General features: G+C 62.4%; 1 protein-coding gene across 4 annotated transcripts in view; it reads left to right on the forward strand.

Annotated features, from left to right (window-relative positions):
* The window catches only part of TTC28 (tetratricopeptide repeat domain 28), a 256,275-nt gene that overhangs the window by 177,365 nt on the left and 56,930 nt on the right, over positions 1-21,980 (forward strand). For all 4 annotated transcript variants that reach the window (XM_059713310.1, XM_059713311.1, XM_059713312.1 and 1 more), the window contains 3 exons: positions 391-538; positions 2,903-3,175; positions 4,310-4,440. In XM_059713310.1, the coding sequence (XP_059569293.1) occupies positions 391-538; positions 2,903-3,175; positions 4,310-4,440 (552 nt within the window). The remainder of the gene's footprint in view (positions 1-390; positions 539-2,902; positions 3,176-4,309; positions 4,441-21,980) is intronic.

A 21,980-nucleotide genomic window follows, 5' to 3' on the forward strand; every position in this document is an offset into this window, starting at 1 on the left:
CGATGGTTCCCCTGGGACTGGCTCCTCAGCAGGCGCTGGCGGGCAGGGAAGGTTTGCACTCGCGTGGTCGAGCAGAGAGCACAGGGGCTCGGAGAGGGGGGAAGCGGGCAGCCAGATGTGAGAGCCGACGTTGGGTTTAAATGGCAGGGACGGTCGCTGGACTCGGCAGCAGCGCGAGAGCCCCACTGAGGGCTGGCTGAGCTGTCCCACAGCAAAGGGACCGAGGGAACCGAATGGCAGCTTCAGGTTTCCTGGTCTTGGGCTGGCCTGGAAGGGTGGCCGCGCTGTGCTGGGCAGCCTCCACATCCCCTGGCGCGAGGGCAGGGCAGGCAGCAGTGGCTCCGTGCCTGCCGCGGGTCAGTAATGAGGCGTGCTCTCTTGTCTTCGCAGGCATACTTCCGACAGGGTGTTGCCCTTCAGTACCTTGGGCGCCATGCGGATGCACTGGCAGCTTTCGCGTCGGGGTTGGCTCAGGACCCCAAGAGCCTGCAGCTTCTGGTTGGGATGGTGGAAGCCGCCATGAAGTCTCCCATGCGAGGTAAGCACCAGGCAGCCATGACCGGCGTGCCACGCTGGCTCTGCTGTTCTTCCAGCACGAGCCCACGATGCTGCAGGGCATCTGCGTGCCCGGTTTGCTCTGCGGGGCGCCCTGGCCCTTGCGTGAACAGACCCGTGAGCATTTGGGGCCTCTGTGTGCCTTGCAAGAGGGTCACGCATCCTTTGTGCCTGCCGACACCCCGCAGCCCAGTGCTGCTGATTGGGGTCTCTCCAGGAACCAGCCTGGAGCTTGGGATGATCAGAGCCCCTAGCCCGTGACGTCCCCTTGCCCAGGGCAGAGGGGCCTTGACCTCCCCTGCAGGAGGGAGGCAGCTCCCCCGCTCTGCACTGCTTCTAATCCATTTCTTTTGCAAGCTCTTTTTCTGGAGCGGTCTGATGGCCTTTCCCAGCGGGGAGCTCAGTGCTGATCAGCTCTGACTCTCAGCAGATGCTGCTGGGAGCTCTGGGGCTTGGAGGCCAAACAGCTGAAATGAGAAAACCTCCTTGCCAGTGGTTCCCCTTCGCAGCATTTTCTCTCCCTCCCTCCGAGGTGAATTAGTCTGGGGCTTTCTCAGTGCAGTGGTTACCTCCCAGACTAATTGCCTTCCTCACTCTGAGCTGCTGCTGCTTAAAAGATCGGTGCCGATGGGTGCTGAGCTCACTGACACTTTGTGCTGCATCTGGGTGTGCGAGACTCGCTCTGCACAGTGCCGTGGGTGTAGCTGGGCAGCACCCTGCCCGTGGGCCCCCACACACCACAGCAGCCCTCCAATCCCCCAGGACAAGTCCAGCATCTTTAGCACAGGGAGGTCAGGATCCCAAAAGCTGCAGGAAGAGAGCGGGAGAGACCCGGCCGTTCCTAGGTGAAGTGCATCCAGCAGCCGCGGTGCTGCGGGAACAGCCCTGGCCCAGCGCTGCCGTCCCCAGGCAGCGGCCCACGAAAGCCATGACGCGCCCTGGCTGCCTTCCTACGGCTGCCCCACGTGGCCCGGCCTGCTCCCCCTGCCAAGAGGGTGGCTGCAAAAGCAAAGGCGCTGTGCATGGAGCAGCCCACGTGACAGCGCTTGCTCCTCACTGGTTTTCCAGGGGTGACATTTCACTTCCCTTTGTTCACTGATATTTTCCCTTCCAGGCCTCTCCCCTGTGCACTTGGCTGCTCATCAGATTAAGACTGTAAACTCCTGGGGGCAGGGGCTGAATTCCTGCGTGGCGCCAGGCCTGTCGGCAGAGCTGCGCAAGCAGCAATGAATCTGTGCATCCCCGTGGCTTCGTGCCTTCCCTTGCTGCATCTGGCCGTGGCCCCTGTCAGGCAGGACCCTGGAGCGGTCCGTCTCCTGCTGTTCGTGTTGAACCCGCTGTATGACCGGGGTATCGCTCGTCATACACGTCGTAGCCAGCCTGCTCGCCGCCGGGCAGGCGTTCAAATGCGCTCTGCTCCTTGTACGCATGCTCAGTGATTGCCGGGGAGCAGGAATGATGGAAGCAGGGCGCAAATGGCTTTTTGAGGTTGCCGTGGTAATGTTGATTCAGGCGAGAGCAGCCTCCTTGAGAAATGCGATTCAGTCATAAATTTTAAAAATTACATTTTAACGCAGCATGGTTGGATGGAGCGGTGCAGAGTTAAGAGCCCGGCCTTATTGCTGCCCTTTATGGGATGCACAACGGAAGGAGCAATGCGGATGGTAAAACCAATTAGACCAATTATTACTGCAGTCTGGCGCCGGCGGGGGCTCCGCAAGGTGCAGTCTGGCCAGCAACACAGTGTCCACCACCCACGGGTGTCTACGGCCTGTCCGTGGCCCATGGTTTGAGCAGGTCCCTCCTTGCTGCCTTCCCCTTCCTGTTGTTTCTCCCCTGTCTCGGGCTCCGGGCATGCCCAGTGCCAGGCTGCAGCACCCCAGCGGGCACTGGGATTTCTAGGCGTGCTGTCGAATGCTTCTTATGCAGCAGCAAGAACGCGGTGCCGTGGCACGCTGATCCGGGCCCGTTTCCTCTCTGCCCTGCAGGACGCAGCAGCCCCTTTGCTTGTCCCCCCTGTGACCGGGTTGGTCTGCGGACCCGAGCGAGGGGCTGCCATGCAGCCCTCTACTCCCCGAGGGGCTTGTTGCCAGCAGAGGTTTCGGCAGCGCCCAGAGCCCCCAGAGACCAGAATGGGCCATCAGATCGCGCTAGTCGCCCTGCGCCCTTCCTTCCCCTTGTCACTGCCATGGGCTCCCTGCTTGGGGCTCTGGCGAACATGTCTGAAAAGGGCTGGATTTGGGCCAGTGTCACTTTGTCCCCCCCTCTTCAGGCAGGCAGGCTGGGTCCTGGAGGCATCTGTGCCCGTCGGCTGGTTGTGTAATCCTGCTTTCCCTCCCCCTTCTAGAGTCCCTCGAGCCGACGTACCAGCAGCTGCAGAAGATGAAGCTGGACAAGAGCCCCTTTGTGGTGGTGTCCGTCATTGGGCAGGAGCTCCTGACCGCAGGCCATCACGGTGCCTCTGTGGTTGTGTTAGAAGCTGCCCTGAAGATAGGCACCTGCAGCCTGAAGCTGAGGGGATCGGTGTTTTCTGCGCTGAGCAGCGCTTACTGGTCTCTGGGCAATACCGAGAAAAGCACCGGATACATGCAGCAGGACTTGGACGTAGCCAAGACTTTAGGTAGAGTTCTCCCTCCGCTCGCGCCACCCCCGGTTCGCGGCCAGTCAATACCGAAGGAGCAGATCAGCGGTGCGAAGGAGGGGCAGCGTCCCATCCGGCCGCTGGCACGTCCCCGGAGGTCTGATCCGCGTGAGCTCGTCTCGAGCAGCACAGCACATCTGTGCGTGCAGCTGGCAAGGCAGCTCCCTGCCGAGGCCTAGAGGGGCGCTCCCAGGGTTCCCTGTGCCGCGTGTCAAGGGCTCACCAGTCGGCTTAGCCCCTCCGAGGGCTGGGTGCTCCGGCCCTGGTGAAACCGCTGATGTTTGTCAGGATTGGGGGAGTGCGGTCCTCGGGTACCTTTGGCTTCTCAGACACCTGGGGCACAGCTGGTCGGGAGGGGAGCCTGTTAACTGAACTGAACGGGAGGGACAGGGTGACAGCGAGGAGGTTTGAGAGCGGTGCACTGTCGGTTGGAGACGCTGTAGGTCAGAGATGGGGGCCAGGTCCGGAAGGACAGGCACCCCAGGGTGGGAGGGTGGTGGGCAGTAGCTGCGTGTGTTGGCAGAGCCGCACGTGCAGGAGCAGGGTGCTGCATGTCAGGTACATGGATGTGCTGGATCTGCACGTGTGACACTTCGACTTCTCTCTGAGTCGGCTCGTGCCAGTGCACGCACAGGTTTACTTTGGCTTGCAGTCTAGTCTGTGCCTGCCGGGCTGGAGTCATTTATTTAGGAGTGCCTTGGATGAACATGACACTGCCAGGCGGTGCAGAGGACTGTCTTGGCGGGAGTCTTTGGCCCACTTTTCACCAGCCTGAGCCTGGCCTAAGCCTGGGAATCCCAGCTCTGCATTTTCACAGGCGTGAGTTACCTGTGTCTTAAACAGAGAGTGAGCTTGGGAAAAGGAAATTGGTGGCAGGTGCTGGGCCCAGGACAGGATGAGAGTGACGCTGAGCCAGAGCCTGGTGGTGACGCAGAGAAGTCCTGCTCCCCTGCGTGAGGTCTGGGGGGACAGAGAGCTCAGGCTGCGTGCAGAGCCCGAGGCTGCGCTCTTCCTGGCCCCGCACAGCCCTGGAGCATCCTTCGCCTTGTGCTGTGCTTTGCTCTTCCTCATCGCCTCCCTTACCTGACGCCTGTTTTGTTTGCATTGACCCAGGTGACCAGACGGGAGAATGCCGAGCTCACGGGAACCTGGGCTCCGCATTCTTCTCCAAAGGAAACTACCGAGAGGCCCTCACTAACCACAGACATCAGCTGGTGCTCGCCATGAAACTCAAGGACAGAGAGGTAGGACGCTTATCAAACAGACTGCTGGGCGGGGGCCCTTTGCCACTCTGGGAAGCCTGAGGCTGCGTGACTCTGTCCTGCTGGCAGTTCACCGGGTGGTTGTTCACTACGGGGGCAGCCTGGCCTCTGGCTGGTGTAGTGGCACGGGGCTCGGGGGACCTGGGTCCTGCCTTGCCTGCCTCTCGTCTTCCCCGTGACCTGGGCAGGTCTCCACCTCCCTGCAGCTTTGCTTTATCTTCTGTCCTCTGGCTATGCAGCCTGCGGAGGCTTTGGGGGTGTGCACAGCACCCTGCAGAGTGAGGTCCTGAGCGTGGCTGGGGTGCCTGGGCACAGCCGTGTTGGTACCGGTGTGGGCTGCAGCAGTGCAAGGCCAGGCAGTGCCCTTTCCAAGTGTGTAGTAGGATCTCTGCCCCCGAGAGCCCGCGGTCTGCCTGAAACAGGCTGCGTTTGGGTGGGGAGAGGGAAGCGGTGCCATCAAGCTCTTTTTAAACATGCAAATGACAGCTCTGAGCGCACAGGTTGGCGTGAGTGTGGTGGCGGCTTAGCTTGATACACTCCTCCCATGCTTGATCTGCAGCTTCCAGGGTGCTAACACGGGCCTCCTGCAAGGGCAGAGGAGCGGGCCACATCCTGCGGGCTTGCCTGCGTGAAGTCCCTGGAAGGATAGAGCTGTAACAGTGCAGGTTACAGGAACCAAAGCTTGTGTCTTGGGCTGTTCAGGACGTGCCGTGTGCGTGGAGTGGGCACGGGGAGAGGCTTGTGGGTGCGGGGGTGGCGTTCACGTGGGTTTGCTGCTTGAGGCGCTGTCTAGGAGCAAAGGACACCAGGCCTGAGTGCATGACAGCTGTTGCAGATGAGGGGCTGTGAGTCGAGCACGCGCGTGCTCGCTTGGGTTGAGGTTGGGGGGGCGTCCGTGAGCCAGATGGAACAGCGGGTGTGAGCTTCCCACCCAGGCTTGGTCGAGACCTTCCAGTCCAGGCGGTTGCCAGCTTCCTCAAGTGCCGTTTTCTGCTTAAAATATCATGTAAACCTGTAGGAAATGTGCCTTCCACTGGGTTATGGAGAAGCTGGGGGAGGGCAGGGAACTACCAGATCATCTCTTGATGATTTTACCAGCTGGAAGATCCCTGGTTTCCCAGTTTCCATTCACTGCTGCCCATCACTGTATTGCTGTCCCTGTGCATGCTGCGAGCCTTGTCTGCGTGACCGTCTCTCCAGCTCCCTGCCTGCGGGCGCTGGGCTGTTTGCTGACCGGACCCAGTGCCCTGGCTGGGAACGCTGTGCCCAGGGGAAGGGAAGGGAAGGGAAGGGAAGGGAAGGGAAGGGAAGGGAAGGGAAGGGAAGGGAAGGGGCAGGGCAGGAAGAGAGCCCGGCCCCTGCTTTAGTTGTGTGCGCCCGCGTCGAGGCAGCGATGATGGGCATCGCGTCAGAGCCTGGCGAGAGCTGGGTCAAGCAGAAGCCCAAGGGCTTTTGGTATCCAGGCTCGGTGCTCTAGGAGCCAGAGACACAGAGCCTAATCACAGTAGTTTTCATTTTCTAACACATCTGGGCACACAATTAGCAGCTATTGACAACAAACGGCTACTTGGGTTTGTGAGAAAGCCGAGCTTCTTGGATTTCCTGTAGGATGTAACCACAGGAAATTAATTTGGCGCTTTCTGATGACATCATCTTGACCACAGCGCTTCCTCTGAACACAAAGCTGTTTTTCTTGGCCTCTTTTGCAGACGTTTTTATAACATGAATATTATTATAAAGTTGCAAGAGTGCTGATGTGAATTCCACCAGAAGGGAGTTTTGTGTGCGACTGTAATGAGGTAATTGTTTTACCTCCAACGGCACAGGGAATTGGCTTCGAAGGTAAAAATGCTCCTTTGTACCAGAGACCTCTGTCCTCCCGGGGAGTATTGGGTTCTCCAGCTGCTGCAGCGATGTATGTGCCACAGGCTTCTGCGGGATCGAATATCCCTTCGGCCCAGGACAAAGTGCCAGCGGACTCTGCATCCATCGGAGCCAGGCCTCGCTGCTCCCTGCAAGCCCGCACAACAGGGACCCTTGCCTCGGCCGCGTGGCGCACGTGGGCTTGCTCCCAGGCGATGAGAAACGCGCCGCAGCTGCTTTAGGAGGAGAGGACTGGTTCAGCTCCTGGTGACAGTGGCATTTGGCTGCGCCCCTCGTCTCTGCCCCTGCCAAGAATGTGCTGGCAAGTCGTTGTCTTCTGGGGTAACACAGCAGCGAGAGAGAGACAGGCTCCCCCTGCGCGTGCTCATACGCACGTGTGCGTGTAGGATCCGTGTGTGGTAACGGTGTGACTGCATTAGTCCACCCCAGTGACAGCGGGGTTGGAGCGGGCTGGAAATGCCCGCGACAGAAGGTGGTTAGTGCACCGCCAGCGGTCCCCCAGGAGAGCCACGAGCCCGGGCTGCAAGGGGCTGTCCAGGTGATGGGGTGTTTGCAGGCCATGGGGGTGAAGCAAACCCCCATGTTTTCCTGGCCTGGGGAAATGCCTTGCCACCAGTTCCTGGGGGGCAGGCGTGGTGAGCCCAGCAACCCATTGCAGCCGCGGCCGTCTGACTCCGTGGCTGCCTCGTGGGTCCCTGGGGTGAGCAGGGCAGGTGATCTCTGCTTCAGCAGATGGGTTGCAGAGATGCCAGGACAGCAGCTGCCAGCCATCGGTCCCCGGCCTGGGAGCGACCTGGGACCAGCATCTCTGAGTCTTTCCGGTGCCACAATGAGGCAAGTGCCACCAACACCCGTGTGCTGCAGGTCTGGACTGGATGCCCGCACGGGGGTGGGAACGAGCATTTGCAGCTGTGGAAACCCCCCCGGGTGGTGCCGCTGTGCATGCAGCTGTCGCTGGGTCCATCGCTTGTGTGCAGCTCGTCCCCCGTGCTGGGGTGGGCCCTGGATGCCAGGCAGCTCGGGAAGGGCCAGCTAGCCCGATCCCCACAGCTGTGTGCCAGCGAGCTCCGCTCAGGCACTCGTCAGACCCCGACCTGACTCCTGCTCTGCAGAGACGGGGAGACGGCGTCCTTGGGAAGGCAGGGCTCTGGTTCCAGCTGTCCTCGTGCCCTGACACGGCTGCAGCCAGATGGAGGCTGCCTCTGCCTTGAGACGATGCCACACCACACATTGCTGGGGTCGTGAACGGCTTAAAGGAGGAAGGACGGAGCCAGCGTCTAAGCCGACCTGGCTACCGTGCAGCCAACATGTGTTGCCTTTGTTTTCCTGGTGTTCGAACGTGCGCTGGCGAGTACTACACGGATCCCAGCCCGCGTGGGCCGCAGTGCCGCTCTCCTGAACCAGCCCTTGTTTTGTCTGTCGCTGATGTGACAGCGTGCACGTGGACTGCCCATTATCTCGCACGGGAAAATAATAAGCATCTGCCAGCCTCTCGCTGCTATTCACATAGTGCCAGCGAGGGCTTCCAGCCTTAATGACAGAAGCGCTTTCTAAACCAGCGTGACCTGGCACCGCGCGCGTGTAGGAGATGCAGGGCTTGAGGAGCGGGGGAAAGCTGGACGCTGGAGAAGCAAGGTCAGTGTGGGTCCAGACAGAGCTGTGTTGCTCTGTTGTTCTTTGTTGCCATGTGCGTGCCCGAAGGCGAACTGGCGCGCAGTGAGATGGCGAGTCTTGCATCCTCTTTGGTTTGCCTAGGAGGTGATCAAGAGGTGACTGGATTGCAACCTGGGGCAGGCCCCTGATCACAGGAGAGCTGCCTGGTCCACCAGCCAGCGAGCTGTGGGATCGAAGGCTGGAAGCTGCAGCTAGACAAACCGAGGCTGCAAGCACAGAGTGGGTTTCAGTGGTGCGAGTAGCTGGCTGTTGGACTGAGCCGCCCAGGTGTGCTGGGAGCTGTCGCTTCAAGGTGTGTGTCTTGCAAGCAGGTGTGCTTTGGCAGGCCCCGGCGTCGGGGGCCGGAGGCACGAGCTACCTAGGGAGACTTCACGGGCTGGCCTGTGCTGGAGGCCAGACTGGAGGATCAGCCCTGCTGGCCTGGAAACCCAGAGCAAGAATCAGTCCCGGCTCATGGCACGTGAGGGCTCACCTGTGACAGCCATAGCTGCCAGGAGCTGGCTGCCGGCGTCTGTGCTCGTTCCTGGTGGAGCAGGAGCAGATCCCCTGGGATGCGGCGCAGGGACTGCAGAGGCCCGGGAAGGCGGGGAGCTGGGGCTATTCATTGCCCACTGCCCCGTAGTCCTCGGTACGTTCCAGGAGACATGCTACAAGTTGGCTGGCCCTGGGCAAACTCGGGGTGCCAGAGGAGTGGGGAGCAGGTGTTCCCAGCAAACCACAGATCCCCAGGGAGCAGGTCCCTCTCCTGGTCAGGCTCACGGCCCTGTCGCACAGCGGGGCCTTTCCTTTTGAGCTGCAATGCCAGCAAGCGTTTGGCGTGTGCAGCTGCAGCCGTCCTCAGCCCCAGGAAGGTGCATTCTGGCAGCAAGAGCACCACGACGGCAGCACGCTCCCCCTAGCATCCTCATGGAGACAGGCCGTGTGGTGTGGCGTCACCAGGTGAGCTCAGCTGAAGACGAGGGTAGGGAGGATCCACCTCATAGGAAAAGCTGCCTGCCCCTTGTCTCTGTTGGGGTTTGGCTACATACTGGCTGTCGTCCTCTTGGCCACGAGGACATAGGAAGCCAGTGGAGGCAGCGCCCGCAGCATCCAACACAGGCTCAACCAGTGCGGGGAGAGCCCTCGGGGACCTTGCTAGCATCACACCTGCCCTCCTGGTGGAAACACGGGGCTCCTCCTGGCTCTGCAGCTCACCTGCCTGGACCCCGGTGCTGTGCAGAGATGGGCGGCCGCTGGCAAGTCGGGGGCCCAGGAGATCTGTGCAAGTGTGGTTGTGACACGGGGTGACCCCGCAGGTGGATGTGCCGGCGGCCCCGCAGCTCGCAGCACAGCTGGTGCCACCCTGACTCCCCTTCGGGGGTTCGCCTTTTCCCCTCCCGTATGGGGAGGGCTGGCAGAGGCAGCGGGGGACGCGAGGGCCCGGGAGGAGGTGAGGGCCGCGGAGCCGCGTGCTCGCCGGTCGGCCGTCGAAGGCTCCCTGCCGCCGCGCTCGGCTCCTGTCCTGCGGAGGCCGCGGGGACCACAGGCTCCGCAGCGTAATCGCTCCTCTGTCTCCGGGGCCTTCCGACGCCTTCTATTACAGCCCTGCGCTTAAAAATAGCAGGGAGAGCAGGCGAAATCATAAACCGGCTAGAATAAAATTAGTGCTTGCGTGAACATGGGCTGCCAGCACAGATCTGCGGGGAGGCAGGACGCTGCCAGCAAGCCGCTGGGAGCTGGCAGCGGTCGGGGCTGCGCTGGCCAGCACGTCCCAGGCGAAATTGGACCTTTTATCAAAGACCAGCGTCCCCCTCTCCTGGGCACCAGCGGAGTGAAGGAGCGAGGCCAGGAGAAAGGGTTGTTGTTACCTCAGCCCTTCCCCGGGGACGGGGAGGAGGCAGAAGCTGAAATGGCTCGGATGAGAGACCATTTCCTGGAGCCCTTGTGTGCGGAGAGGAGGGGACGGAGGCCAGGCCAGGCAGCGAGGCTAACAAGGCGTCAGCGGGCCCCCAGGCCGCCCGCCCGCCCGCCAGGCCACCCCGCGGGCTGGGGGCTGCTCTGGGGATGGCCTCTGCTTGCTCTGAGCTAGCGCCTCGCCCTTGAAGGAAAAGGGACCTGAGCCTGCAAGCGGCTCGTTCCAGGGGACACGGCTCCAGCACCGGCTGAGGGGGGCTCCGTGCTCCAAGCACATGTGACGTGGCCGCTCGCACCCGCCTGCGTCCACGCTGCCGCACCGTGCACCCGGGGCCGGGAAGAAGCGACACGGCGCGCCTCCCTGGCGCGGGGCTCTGCCGTTTGCCCCGCTGCGGTCCCTGCGCTGCGACGCGCTGGCAGCGGGCAGGTCGTTCGCTTTGCTCCGCTTGCATCGGGTTTCCTGCGGCGCGAAGGGGAAAGGCGGTTGTGGGGCTGGCCTTTCTCGGAGCCTTCCGCCCGTGGCTGGCTCGGTCCTTCCCATCGGGTGGCCCCGGGAGAGCCTGCTGATGGATCTCAGGCCTGTTGGCGTGGACCGCGTTGAGCCTCGTAAGAACGGCATTGCTGTTGGACCCGTTCTTGTTGGTCTTGTCCCTGGAGTCGTCCCATCCCGCCCCGCGCTTGGGGCCGCGGGGCGCGAGCTCCGAGCGGAGGCGAGCCTGGCGGGCTGGCACTGCGTGCAGCAGCGACCGTTGCGGGGAGAAGCCCTGCAGGAAGACGTGGCTGCGAGGGAACGCGCCACAGGGCCCGCGCCTGCCCCGGGGCTGCTGCCTTGCGTTTCATCAGGGCGCCGGGGACGTTGCGTGTGTGGGAGACTGGTAGGGGCACTTTGAAGTGCATGGGGAGAGATCAAAGACACAAATTGGATAATGAACACATTACTCCAGATGATCCATTAATTTAGCCCTGCTGCAGTGTGGAAAATTCTCTTTTTCTGGGTTAGTGGCTCAGAACTATTGTTTGCATAAAATCCCTAATTTACAAAGTCAGTAGCTGGGATAAATAAACACTTGTGTCAGATACAAATGGCTGCAGGGGAGCGCTGGCTCCCGCGCGGCTCCCGTCGTGGCGAACAGCTGCGCCGGCGCTCCCCTGCCTGAGCTGGTGACCCCTGCTCGGCTCGGCAGCTTTGCAGGAAGCTCCGACCTGCTGCTCGCCCCGTGGTCCCGATCCGCATCCGCATCTGCTGCTTGGGACCACAGGAAATCGCTCCAGAGGCTGTCGGGCTCACGAGCGCTTTGGCTTTTCCTGGGGGGTGCTGAGGGCCAGAGCTGGGTCCTTGCTCATCCCTCCGCATGGGGCTGGTCCCAGGTCGGGGGAGCTCAGCAGTGCTGATTTGGGATGCTGAGGGTCCCTGTGCAGTTAATGGAGAGTCGGGCACCTCCAAGGACTGGTCCAGAGGCCCTGGTGCCTCTGGCTCCTGCCCTCAGGCCTCTCTGTGACCGTTGCACTGGACAGTCGCTGGCTACAGGAATAACGCTGGGAGCAGGACCGGGGGTCTCGGACTCCCCTGGCACCGGGCCTGCTGGCCCCAGGCATCTTGCATTCAGGCTGCCCGGTACCTCTGCTTTAAGGCAGAGGCTTCTGGCCTGGCTAGGGGATTAGGGCAGTGTCCTGGGAGGGGGAGACCTGGCTGGTGTCTCTCGCACCGAGGACGGCCCAGAACCTTGGCCAGCTGCTCCCCAGTGACCGTTCAGTCCTGCGCTGTGTCCAGTGCCTGCATAGCTCGGTGCTGCCGGGGTTGGTCAGACCCCAGATGGGTGCGAGGCTTCAGGTGCCATGCTGGCACCTGTCTGTCTAGGTGCCAGGGGAGCCTTTTGGGCCAGACTGGAGCTGCCTAATGATGTCGGGGCCTGACAGCGCAGCCATCGGAGCGGGCCGATCCGGGTCACCTCTGGACTGACCCTGCGCAGGCGCTTGCGGGTGGGATGTCCCGTCCCTGCCTGCGCATCAGGGCCCTGGCCAGAGCCAGCGTCCTGTGGCTCAGGGATGGCTGCTGTGCCCAGTGCCACCCCTCCGGGCCAGTCCCCAGCTCCCAGGGAAAGCGTGGTGGTTGTGGCCGGTGGCAGGACCGCCGTTGCGTCCCTGGTGAGGCTGAACATGCTCCCGTCATGCAATGTGTGCCTTTGGAGGAGCAGAGGTGCCAAATGGGCTGCTTGGATGGGGGGCAGGGGCCTCACAGGACTGGATCGGACTGGGGAGGTGAGAGGCGCGGGGCGGGATTGGGCTGGTCCCAGAGCCAAGGAAAACGAGTCAGAGCGCAGCGAGCGTCCGTCTGCGCTGAGGATGCTTCCCAGGCTTTTCTGCCCTTGTGCACGCGGGTTCGACTCCACTCCTGAAGCCTGAATGTAGACGGGCGCCTGCTGCCCATGTGCCGGGTGGGGACCGGCCCCGGGGCGGTGGCAGCCAGCGCTCTGCTGCTGTGGGGGCTCCCAGGGCGGGCAGGCGGGCAGCCCTGGAGCTGAGCTGCAGCCAGCTATGATGAGCTGCTCATCTAGTCGGACTGGCCTGGTGTCGTTGCCTCAGGACCAGCTCCTGGAGCCCTTTCCTCTGGCGTCGGGGCAAGCATGTGGTGCGAATCAGCCCTGATGCACAGCGCAGGTGAGCAGTGTCTCGAGAGCAGCAGGCCCCGAGCGCTGCGCCGTGTCTCAGAGGGGCCCGAGGAGCAGGGACAGTCCAGGGCTGCTGGGACAAGGACCGGCCCCGAGCCCGTCCCCTTCCCCTGCAGAGCGGCACCAGCCCCGGGGCCCAGCTGCCATCAGAGTGCGGGCACCATGAAGCCCAGGGGAGGATGACAGTCCGTGGCGTGTGACCGGGGCCACCCTTCCTGGCAGGAGAGGGCGAGTGACGTACGGCTGCTGGGCGACAGGCATAAGCTGTGCGTCTGAATTCAGGCGGAGACTCGTGAATCCTGCCTCTGCACGACCGCTCCGCGTGCCGGGTTTGCCGTGCACTGGCCTTCCCCAGCCCTCTGTACAGCCGTGCGCGCGCACATGCTAGCACCGGAGCCGCGCTTCCCGCTTCCTGCGTTTTGTCAGCTGCAGCTGCGGGAGCTGCCGGTCCAATTTCACTTTCCGACAGAAGATGCAGCAGGAGAGACGGCGTGAGCCCCAGCTCTGCAGCCTGCCTTGCCCGGAAAGGAGGGGAAATTCTTTCCAGGTGTCCCCCCCGCCGGGCACCCTTGGTGCAAGGCAGCATCTTTAACAGCCAGCAAAGCTCTAGGTGCTTGGCTTTCCGTCCGAGCCCCGCACGTGCCCCCGTTCAGTGAAGGGAGTGTTTTGTGCCTGCTCCTTGCCAGTCGTGTTAGGGAAGAGGGGGAGCGCGGCCAGGGGCTCCTGGCCATGGGGAGAGGCCACTGCAGGCATGGCAGTCCTTCAAGGCAGCCTCGCACTGCCCCTCCCCAGACCATGGTGCCGCGCATCCGGCACGTCACCGGTGCTCCAGGCTGAGCCGCAGCCCCACGCACCCTCTGGGCTCAGACTGGTTCAGCCCAGGCCTTGCACGGGGAGAGGGAGGAGTGCAGGTGCAGGTGCCTGGCATGCCCCCCATCCCAGCAGCCTGCACCCCGGCATGCCTGGTCTGGCTGCTCGGAGGCTCCTGGCCAAGGTGCAGCTGCAGCTTCCTCCTCCGTCCTCCTCAAGGCTTCCCCACATGCTGCTGTCAAAGGGGTCCCTGCCCTCTCGTGCCAGAAGCAGGAGCGTCCTCAGTCTTTCCACTCCGGGCAGCTCAGCGTGGGGCACGTTAGCACGAGGTGAGCTCATCAGAACATGTGCAGCTGATTAGCCGGGGCCAGACTGCCCGCGGGACGGCCAGTGCAAATCCAGCCTCTTCCGTGGCTGCACGGAGCTGCTCCAGGCTCGCCTCCCACCTGCCTGGCATGCTGGGCTGAGGGCAGCTGGGTGCTTCTCCCGCTGCCGCTCGCCCCTGTCCTGTCCTGTCCTGTCCTGTCTGGCGGCGCTGTGAGCTCTCGGCGAGCTCCAGAGCGCCACTGTCCCACTTGCATCCACCAGCCAGCCGTGCGAGGCAGGGCCCAGGCTGCGGTTCCAGTCCATTCGGTTCTCCCCGTGGCAGTCGTCTTACCGTGCCTTCCTGGGGGCTCGTGGCAGCTGGCAGGGAGTAGCCTTGCTATGGCTTCCTGCAGCCGGGCTGGCTCTCCCCGCTCCCTGCGCAGGGCAGGTGGCATTGGCATCTGCTGTGACCCTCGCGATCAGCCACAGCCCCGCTGAAGGTTGGGGGGTCTGCCACGAAGACCGAGCCCCCAGCAACCTGTGAAGCTCCCTGGACAGGTTCCTCCTGGATAGCACGAGGCTCAGGCTGCTGCGAGCTGAGCTGATCAGCCTGGCCCCGGACGGAGGCAGGAGCCTGCATTACCAGGGAGCAAGGAGTGGCTGTGGGGTCGGGGCCCGGGAGACCCTGAGCCTCCGTCCTTCGTGCAGCTGCTAATGGGGATGGAGCCGCCCACTACACACCATGGACTTCCCTCCCAAAGGGCTCGTCCAGGACTGCCCTGGCTTGGGCCACATCTGCCTTATGGGGCACGGACCAGTTTGGTGTGGGTGCGCGTGCGGGGGGTTACTGGGCACCCGGCCCACCCGCAGTAAGCGTTCGCTGCGTCCACTCTGACTGGCAGTGAGTGGGAGCTAAATGGCAGTAACGTAGCGGGGGTTTTGCCGCAGGATAAACTGCCCTCGTTTAGGTTCCCGGTGCTGCTCTTGCAGTAGAAGAGCTCCCGGGGGCTCCTGTGAGCCTGGTCGGGCGTAGCGAGAGCAGCCGCAGAGGTGAGCAGCGTTCGTCGGTGCGAGGTGACCGGGCCTGCCCAGGCCGACACGGAGAGCTTGCGGTCACCGCTGCCGGTGGGCTCGTGTCATGGCCTCAGCCAGGCCTCCTGAGCTGGGCAGTTTGGTCCTGTTCGACCGCCCTGCGAGGAAGGACGCTGTCTGCATGCTGCGTGGAGCAGGGGCCGGTTCCTCAGTGCGAGCTGGCTGCGGTTCACTGGCGTGTCCCGGCACACGGTGGCGTGTTACTTGTGTCCGTGTCCCTGGCAGGCAGGCAGGCAGCGCTGCGCGGTGTGATCTGCAGCCGGGCGCAGCCTGGACTCCTCCCTGGAGCTGCCTGACACCGCAGCCGTCGCTGCCAGCGGGCTGCTGCCAACTCCTTTGTCTCCTTTAAACGCCCGCTGGCTTCTCCTCCCTGACGTTCGCTCATGGACGCGTCCAGCTGTGCAAGCGAGAGGCGCCTGGCCTGCAAACCCGGCAGCCAGGAGTGCCAGCTTGTTTCTCTCCGACGGGGCGGGGAGCTGCCGTCCGCCTCCGGCTGCGGCCGGCTGTTAACGTGCCCCTTGGCAGACGGGAGGAGGCCGTTCCCTGCAGCGTGTTACAGCGAGCTGCCTGGCTTCGCTTCCACGGCCATGTACGTTGTTCCTCCCCCAGAAGGGGTGGTGCGCTTGTCCCCTGCCAGGGGCACGTGTCTGAGAGGGAGACCCGCCTGCTGCTCCCCTATTGCCCGGGACAGGAGTGGATGCTGCCCTGCTCTCCGCACCCTGGACCAGCCTCTCTTCTTCCATGCCCCAGGACGTGCGTCTGTGTGCATCTGGGGCCCAAGCTGTGCTCCGATTCCTTCCCCTGCTTGCTGCCCCCATCCGGGAGGTCTGTGGAGAGCGGTGTTTGCAAGCCCAGCTGGGTGCTCTTTGGCCGGCAGCCGGCCGAGAGCTGTTCGAGACCCACGGGGCTTGGATACGGCCAGGAGGCGAAGGCTGCGCCAGGCATTGGCTCGCTGAAGGCAGAGATGCGAGCGCATGCTGCTTCCATTAGCGTGCTGCAGCCCATCCATCTTGCAGTGTCTGGGAGCCCGGGCTGGGGTGGGGCAGGCTGTCACACTGAGCGAAGCGTCGCTAGCCCCTGGCTTTGCCTTGCATCGCTGTAGCCCCCGGGCAGCTCTGAGGAGTGAATCGGGTGCGTGAGGATCCCCCCGTCAGCCGGGACCTGCTTCCCGCGGCACTCGTCCTCTGCTGAGGCTGCGCTTGCAGGGAAGTCGGTCCCTGGAGCCGGCTGTGAGACTCGTAAAGCCCTGTTTGGAAGCTGATGGTTAGGCGTCTCATGGCACACGAGCCTGGGCAGTCTGGCTCTCCTGTGTGCCTGACCTGCAGAGGTGCAGATGTGGGCTAAGCCCAAAACCCCCGGCTGCCGAGGCTGGGGTCGGGGCAGATGCCTTCTGACTGCTCTGCTTTTGCTGCCTTGATTCAGACCTGGCTGAGATCACGTAGGGAGAAGCCCACGTTCCCACGTCGCGGCCTAGACAAGCAGCTGGGGTGCGAGGCGAGCCGCTGGGCCGAACGGTGCAGCCTGGCAGGCTGTGCAGGGGGCGGGCGTGAGTGCCCGTAATAACGCTGCGCCAAACTAAGGCAGAAGGAGGCCTGTGATAAGACATGGGCCAGGCCAACAGGGTAAAACCAGTACGTGGCTGTCTTGCAATCCCGAGAGAAGATGAATCGCCCAGTTGGTTTTAAAAGCCGTGCAGAGACATCCAATCTGAGGAGGACTCTGAGAAGGAGGGGTGCCCGTTTGACTGTGTGATTTGGCCCGAGTCAAGATAATGCGTTATTTTGGAGCGGGTTAAGTACCTTGCTACTGGCACCGAGGTGTTACGCGGTGCCGGAGCCAGCGCCTCCAAGAAGATCCTCCCTTCCCGCCCCCGAGATGGTTGCGGTGCGGCTGGAGCCGAGCGCTCCCCGTCGCTGCGAGTTTGACAGTTACAGATGACAGCTCCGAATCTCCCAGGACGTCGAAGCCTGGAGCACAGAGCACGCTCTAATGAATGGTTTGATGAGATAATGTTTAGGGCTGTTTAAACCCAAAGGATTTTCTTAAGGTGCCTTCCCTGCATGCGCTTTATGAGTGTTTGCACACCAGCTGCACACTGCCGCACTCCCACACCCTGAACTGAAGGGACGTGGGGGGCCAGGTGCCTCCTTGCTAATGAAGCAAAAGACAGATAAAAGAAAGAAAACGCTTCAGGTAACGGGCTCAGGGCATCTCAGCCCCGCTGTTGTCCTATGCTTGCAGACTCCTACCAAGACCTGCAGAGGAGGGGCCAGGCGGGCAGACCTAGCTGGCGCGCAGCCCTCGCCTTCCTTGCCCTGTAGTGTCCAGTCCCTGGTCTCTGCTGACGTAAACGGCAGGAAGTGCAGCCTCACGGACTCTGCTTTGCCATGCCGACTTCCAAGGACTTTGGACACGGCAGGTGTAGGGGCCCCGGGAGCCTTGCAGCTTGGTCGGGTCACGTTTACGCTGTCAGGGTGGCGAGATGGACACCGTTCATGCGCGCTGTTTCACGCTGTGCGGAGACCAAGTCTGTGACCAGGGTCAGAAATCCAGGCTCGTCGGACCCCTCGGAGATCGGCCAGGTCTTAAGCAAATGTGCCGAGATGGCCCTGGGCTGCTAGTTTACATCAGGTTTGGCATTAAGGCCCATTGCAGCGTTGGCTCAGTGTCGTTCCTTTGCAAGAACCGGTCGCTCAGGATTCGGCCCGCCGCACAGTTAACCCCCCGTGGCCAGCTTGGGATCAGGGTTGCCGCTCCTGCACGCGAGGCCATCTGCAAGGCCCTCTGTTTTCGAACCCACCTGCAGTCAAACGGCTCGTCCTCTGGCATTTTCATTGTGATGGGGAAAAGCTGCTTTAAAACCCGTCGAGATGGGTGTCCCTCAGACTAGAAGATTTGTAAGGCTTGTTACAGGGTTTTCGTTCCTGCATAAGCTGTCTCTCGCAGCCTCCCTCGTGCAGATCTGTCTCTCGGGACCGCGCTTCTCTTTGATGCCTTTCCAGATGTTTTAAAACACAGTGCCTCACAGGGCCGCCTTTGTCTCCCGCGGCTCCTTCTCTGCCCAGCTCCAGCGGAGCCTGAAGTGAACGTGGCTGTTCATTTACTTCCTCATTTATACCTCGGTGTCATCAATCACGGATGCTCGGCTCCGGGAATCGGGCTGTTCATTAACTGCAGCTGTGGAGAGCCCGCAGCAACGCCTCTCCCCGCTGGGATTGCGCAGGACTCGTACACGGGGCAGATCTGCCCGCGGGCGGCGAAGGTCTCGCAGTGGGATCGCTAGAATCCCAGCCCCGAGAGCCGAGGTCCTCGGCCTCCTACGCGGCGCTTCTGGAAAGGCCACCGGCCCCCACCCCGTCCCCTTGTTTTGTTTGCAAACAGCCTGGAAAATGAGGGCAGGATAAAAATACCGCTCAAATGAGACTTGGAAGGGGAGTTCAGACTACAGCGATTTGTCATGCATGAAGATATCGACTGGGATGTCAGAAGCAGGCCGTGCAGGCAGGAGCTTGGGGAGCACAAGGCAAGAGCGCAGCACGAGGCATGGCCCTTTCCTCGAGCGCTGGCTCCTCTGGCCCTTGCCTGCCTCTCCCGTTCCCTGTGGTCCTGCAATAGCTGTTCAGCTACTGTGTTGCAGGCGAGAAGAAGGTAGAGGTGCCAGGTCCTGCTGCTGACCCAAGGAGCTCACGTTGCACGGCCGGCGTGCAGAGTTCCCACCGTTGACTAGCACTTCGGGGGTGCTGACTTCGCTCCTGGCTGTTCACCTCCCTCTCTGTTGCTCGTGCACATCGTAGAGGCTCCAGGACCGTGGTCCCATGCTCTCCGCAAGTGGGAGTGCCCTCTGCCCCGTGTCTGTCTCCTAGCACCCTGTTTGCGGTGACTAATTAGCAATCACCAGCCAGCTGAAGCAGAGGCTGTAGAGTGCCCATTAGCTGCGATCTTCCTTGATTTTGTGGTGTAGTAACTAGCACATGGCTTAGAGTGGCTAATGCACTGATGATAGATGGCCTGTGCCTGCCTCCACTCTGCGGACTTGGCCTGTCTTAGCAGCGGTGTAGTGGACAGCTGTTCCCTGAGTGAACAATATGTTCCTTGGGAGAGGTGAAACATGTTTCTCCCCATGCCTCCCCTTAAGGGCATGCAGTGCTGTGGGTACGTGATGCGTGTCAGAGGTCTGAGGAGCAGGAATGACAAAACGAAACACAGGCACGTCGCCGTGAGTCAGGCTGCCTGCCAACGCGGTGTGAGAAGAGGATGCGTCGGTGTGCAAAACGCTGGGGGTTGCACTGCGCCCTGACGGAGGGGCCCCGAGTCTGCCGTGCATCTTGGTGCCCATCTGCAGAACAGCTATAGTACCCATCTGGAGATGGCCCCGCGGTGGGCAGAGATGCAGCCCTTCCACGCTGCCACTTCCACAAGACAGGCTCAGGAACGAGCTGGTGTGCAAGAGCCGGCGAGCGGAGCACACTCTCCGCTGCAGCAGGGAGAGGCGAGGCCCCGGCTTGCGATTGCAGCCGTGGACACGCGCTGTTTTACTCGTCAGGTTTGAAATAATGATGGGTCGTTGCCGCCTGCAGTGACCCGAGCACAGCAGTCAGCAAGTGGTGGCTTTAGCCCCTCGTGCTTTGTGAGTGATCAGGCACTGGAGGTGCCCGGCGTTGTCCCGTCGCCACACCTGTGCTGTCCCCAGCAGCGCGGCTGCGAGGGGTGCTGGGGCCGCTTGCTAGGTGTGCAGCAGACCCCCAAGGAAGGGCCTTGATGGTCGTAGGCAAGCCCTGGCTCGTGTGTGTCAGGAGTGTGCTATGTTGGTGTCACTGAAGTGGGAGAGACCCTCACGTGGGTCGATACCTCCTCCGCCCCGTCCTGTTCCTCTGAGCCGTTCCCACCCTGGGCTCTCGGAGCGAGTGCCTGGGGGAGAGGGGCGTGAGTGGGGCTCGGGTCTGGGTCCACGTCCCTGCCAGGGCAGTCTTAATTCCCAGTATCTCGGGATGGCACAAGCTGCATGTGGCATCCTGGGGTGACTGGGACACGCTCTCCACGGCTGCTGCCTCGGGGCTGCTGAAGGCTCCAGCAGGCACGCTATGACGGTCGTGATGCACGTCGGACACGCTCCTCTCCTCTTCTGGCCAGCGCCGAGGGCGCTCGCGCTGCTCCCCCCATTCACCACGGGAAGGGAGGCGCGAGGTGCAGGGACGGGCCCTGGACTACAGGTTCAGTCATATCAAGATTTAGTCCAAGAGGGGAAGGTGGTGGGACGCTCTCCGTAACCGCCGGCATCCCTGCGAGGGGCCGAGAACGGAGGCAAGCCTTCTCCTGTCGTGAGCCTGCCTCCTGCAAGGGGCTTCTAATAAGCTTGTGCCCAGGTCCCTGCACCAAGACTGACTGAATGGCCCGCAAGGAGCTCGGCAGCAGTCTCGTACTCCCGGGGATGCTGCCCGGTGTCTGCCCACGGCCCGCACAGCCCAGGCCGTTTGCAAATGGCTCCGTGCATCGTTGTGTCGTGGGAGCTCTGCCGCTGCGTTCGGAGCGGGGCTGGCTCCAGCCCTGCCTCGCCTCGCACTGACGCCTAGCTCTTCCGCCGCCCTTCCCGGTGGAGCTGCTGGTCCCAGCGAGCCTCTCCCCGTCATTGGGCAGGGCTGGCTGCCGCGACGGGGATGGAGCCATGACTCGTGTCCATGGAGCTGCCGTGCCCCACAAGGAGCGGAGCGGCTGCTGGAGCGCGGGCAGGGAAGCCCCATCTCGGGGCTGCGCAGGAGGCTGCCGCGCAGGGCTTGGCGTCGCTTGCCGTTCTCTCCCGCTCTCTGCATTCCTCCCTTCGGCCAAGGAGCCAAGACCTCGCTGTGCTGCTGCCCAGGAGGGTTAGCTTCCAGCTCCTGTAATTGCTGCTGCCCTGGGCCCGTGCCCAGCCCTGCGGGCAGCGTTCCCGGCGTGGCGCCAGGCCTCGCTGGGATGCACGCTGCACAAGCTCGGGACCACCAGGCAGAGCCTCCCCTTCTTCGGGGCTGCCTGCGAGGGAGCTCCTCCAGGCAGCTGATGGCCTGTCTTCCGAAGCCCGTCCCAGCGCCTGGTCCGGATGCTGACTAGAGCCAGAGATGTTGTCCGGTTTCCAAGGGAGGTGATTCCCCCATCACTCGGTTTTTATTCTTTCCCTCCTGCCTGGTGACAAGTGGCTGAAGCCGCAGGGAGGCCCCCAGCCCCAGGCACCAACTCCTGACTCCAGCCCCGCCGGGGAAAGGCCATGGAGCAGCCTAGCTCCGTCTTCCCAGCGAGGGGCTGATGGGTCTGGGTGATGCGTGGGCATGGGTTTGCAGTGGGGACCTAGGCAGCCTGGCCTGGAGCGGTCCGGCGTGCGTGGTGGGGCCGGAGGAAGCTTGTTGACTAGGACGTGGGGGCAAAATAGCCCCTCCGTCCTCGCGGGCACAGGGATGCCTCAGGGAGCCAAGCCTCTTGGAGGCACTTCAGCGGTTCATCTGATCAGCAGCACTAAATCCAAGGGATGGCTTCCAGCTTAGAAAGGTCCCCCCGTGCCCTTGAAACAGCACAGGGCAGAAGTTTAAGTTGGCAAGACATGGGTGACTATATTGCATCTTAGGTAAACTTTGCTCCTTTTCCTCCTGCCAACAGATCCTTCACCTCTGAACGGTTTCTGTGACCAGTTCTTAGTCTGCAGCTTGTCCTTGAGCCGTCCGTCGCCGGTGTCTGATAGCGGAGCGGCTGGCATGGCGCGCACGAGCCGCGCGCTGCGGCGTATTCCATGTCTGACTCTTTGGTGAACGGGTCTGATAAAACTATCATTGCAAATTTTGCTTTTGCTTAAGACTTCCTGATGCTTACTGAAAGCCGGGGCTTGCTGGAGTGCTCCTGCTTGCCGCGTGTTCCTAGCACGGTGCAAATGCAGTCAGAGCAAATCTGCCCGAAAGGAGCACAGATGTGTTCCCGCGACATGTGCGCCTCTTGTAAACACAGATGCGCAGAGCCCGGGCTCCTTCCTCGCTGCATCTTTGCCTTCCTGCCCAGAGCGGCAGTGGGAACGAAAAGCTCACGTCACTGGGCTCTTCCAGGTTATTCCAGGCTCTCGCATGAGGACATCTGGGTGGAGTGCTCTGCTTTGCCTCTGGCAGGCCGTTCTCGGGGTCGCGAGGTGGAGCCAGCTCGATTCTGCCTGTGGGTCCGACTTGGCCACAGAAGCGGTCG

The sequence above is a fragment of the Alligator mississippiensis genome, chromosome 10 (assembly GCF_030867095.1).
Source record: "Alligator mississippiensis isolate rAllMis1 chromosome 10, rAllMis1, whole genome shotgun sequence".
Taxonomy (NCBI): domain Eukaryota; kingdom Metazoa; phylum Chordata; order Crocodylia; family Alligatoridae; genus Alligator; species Alligator mississippiensis.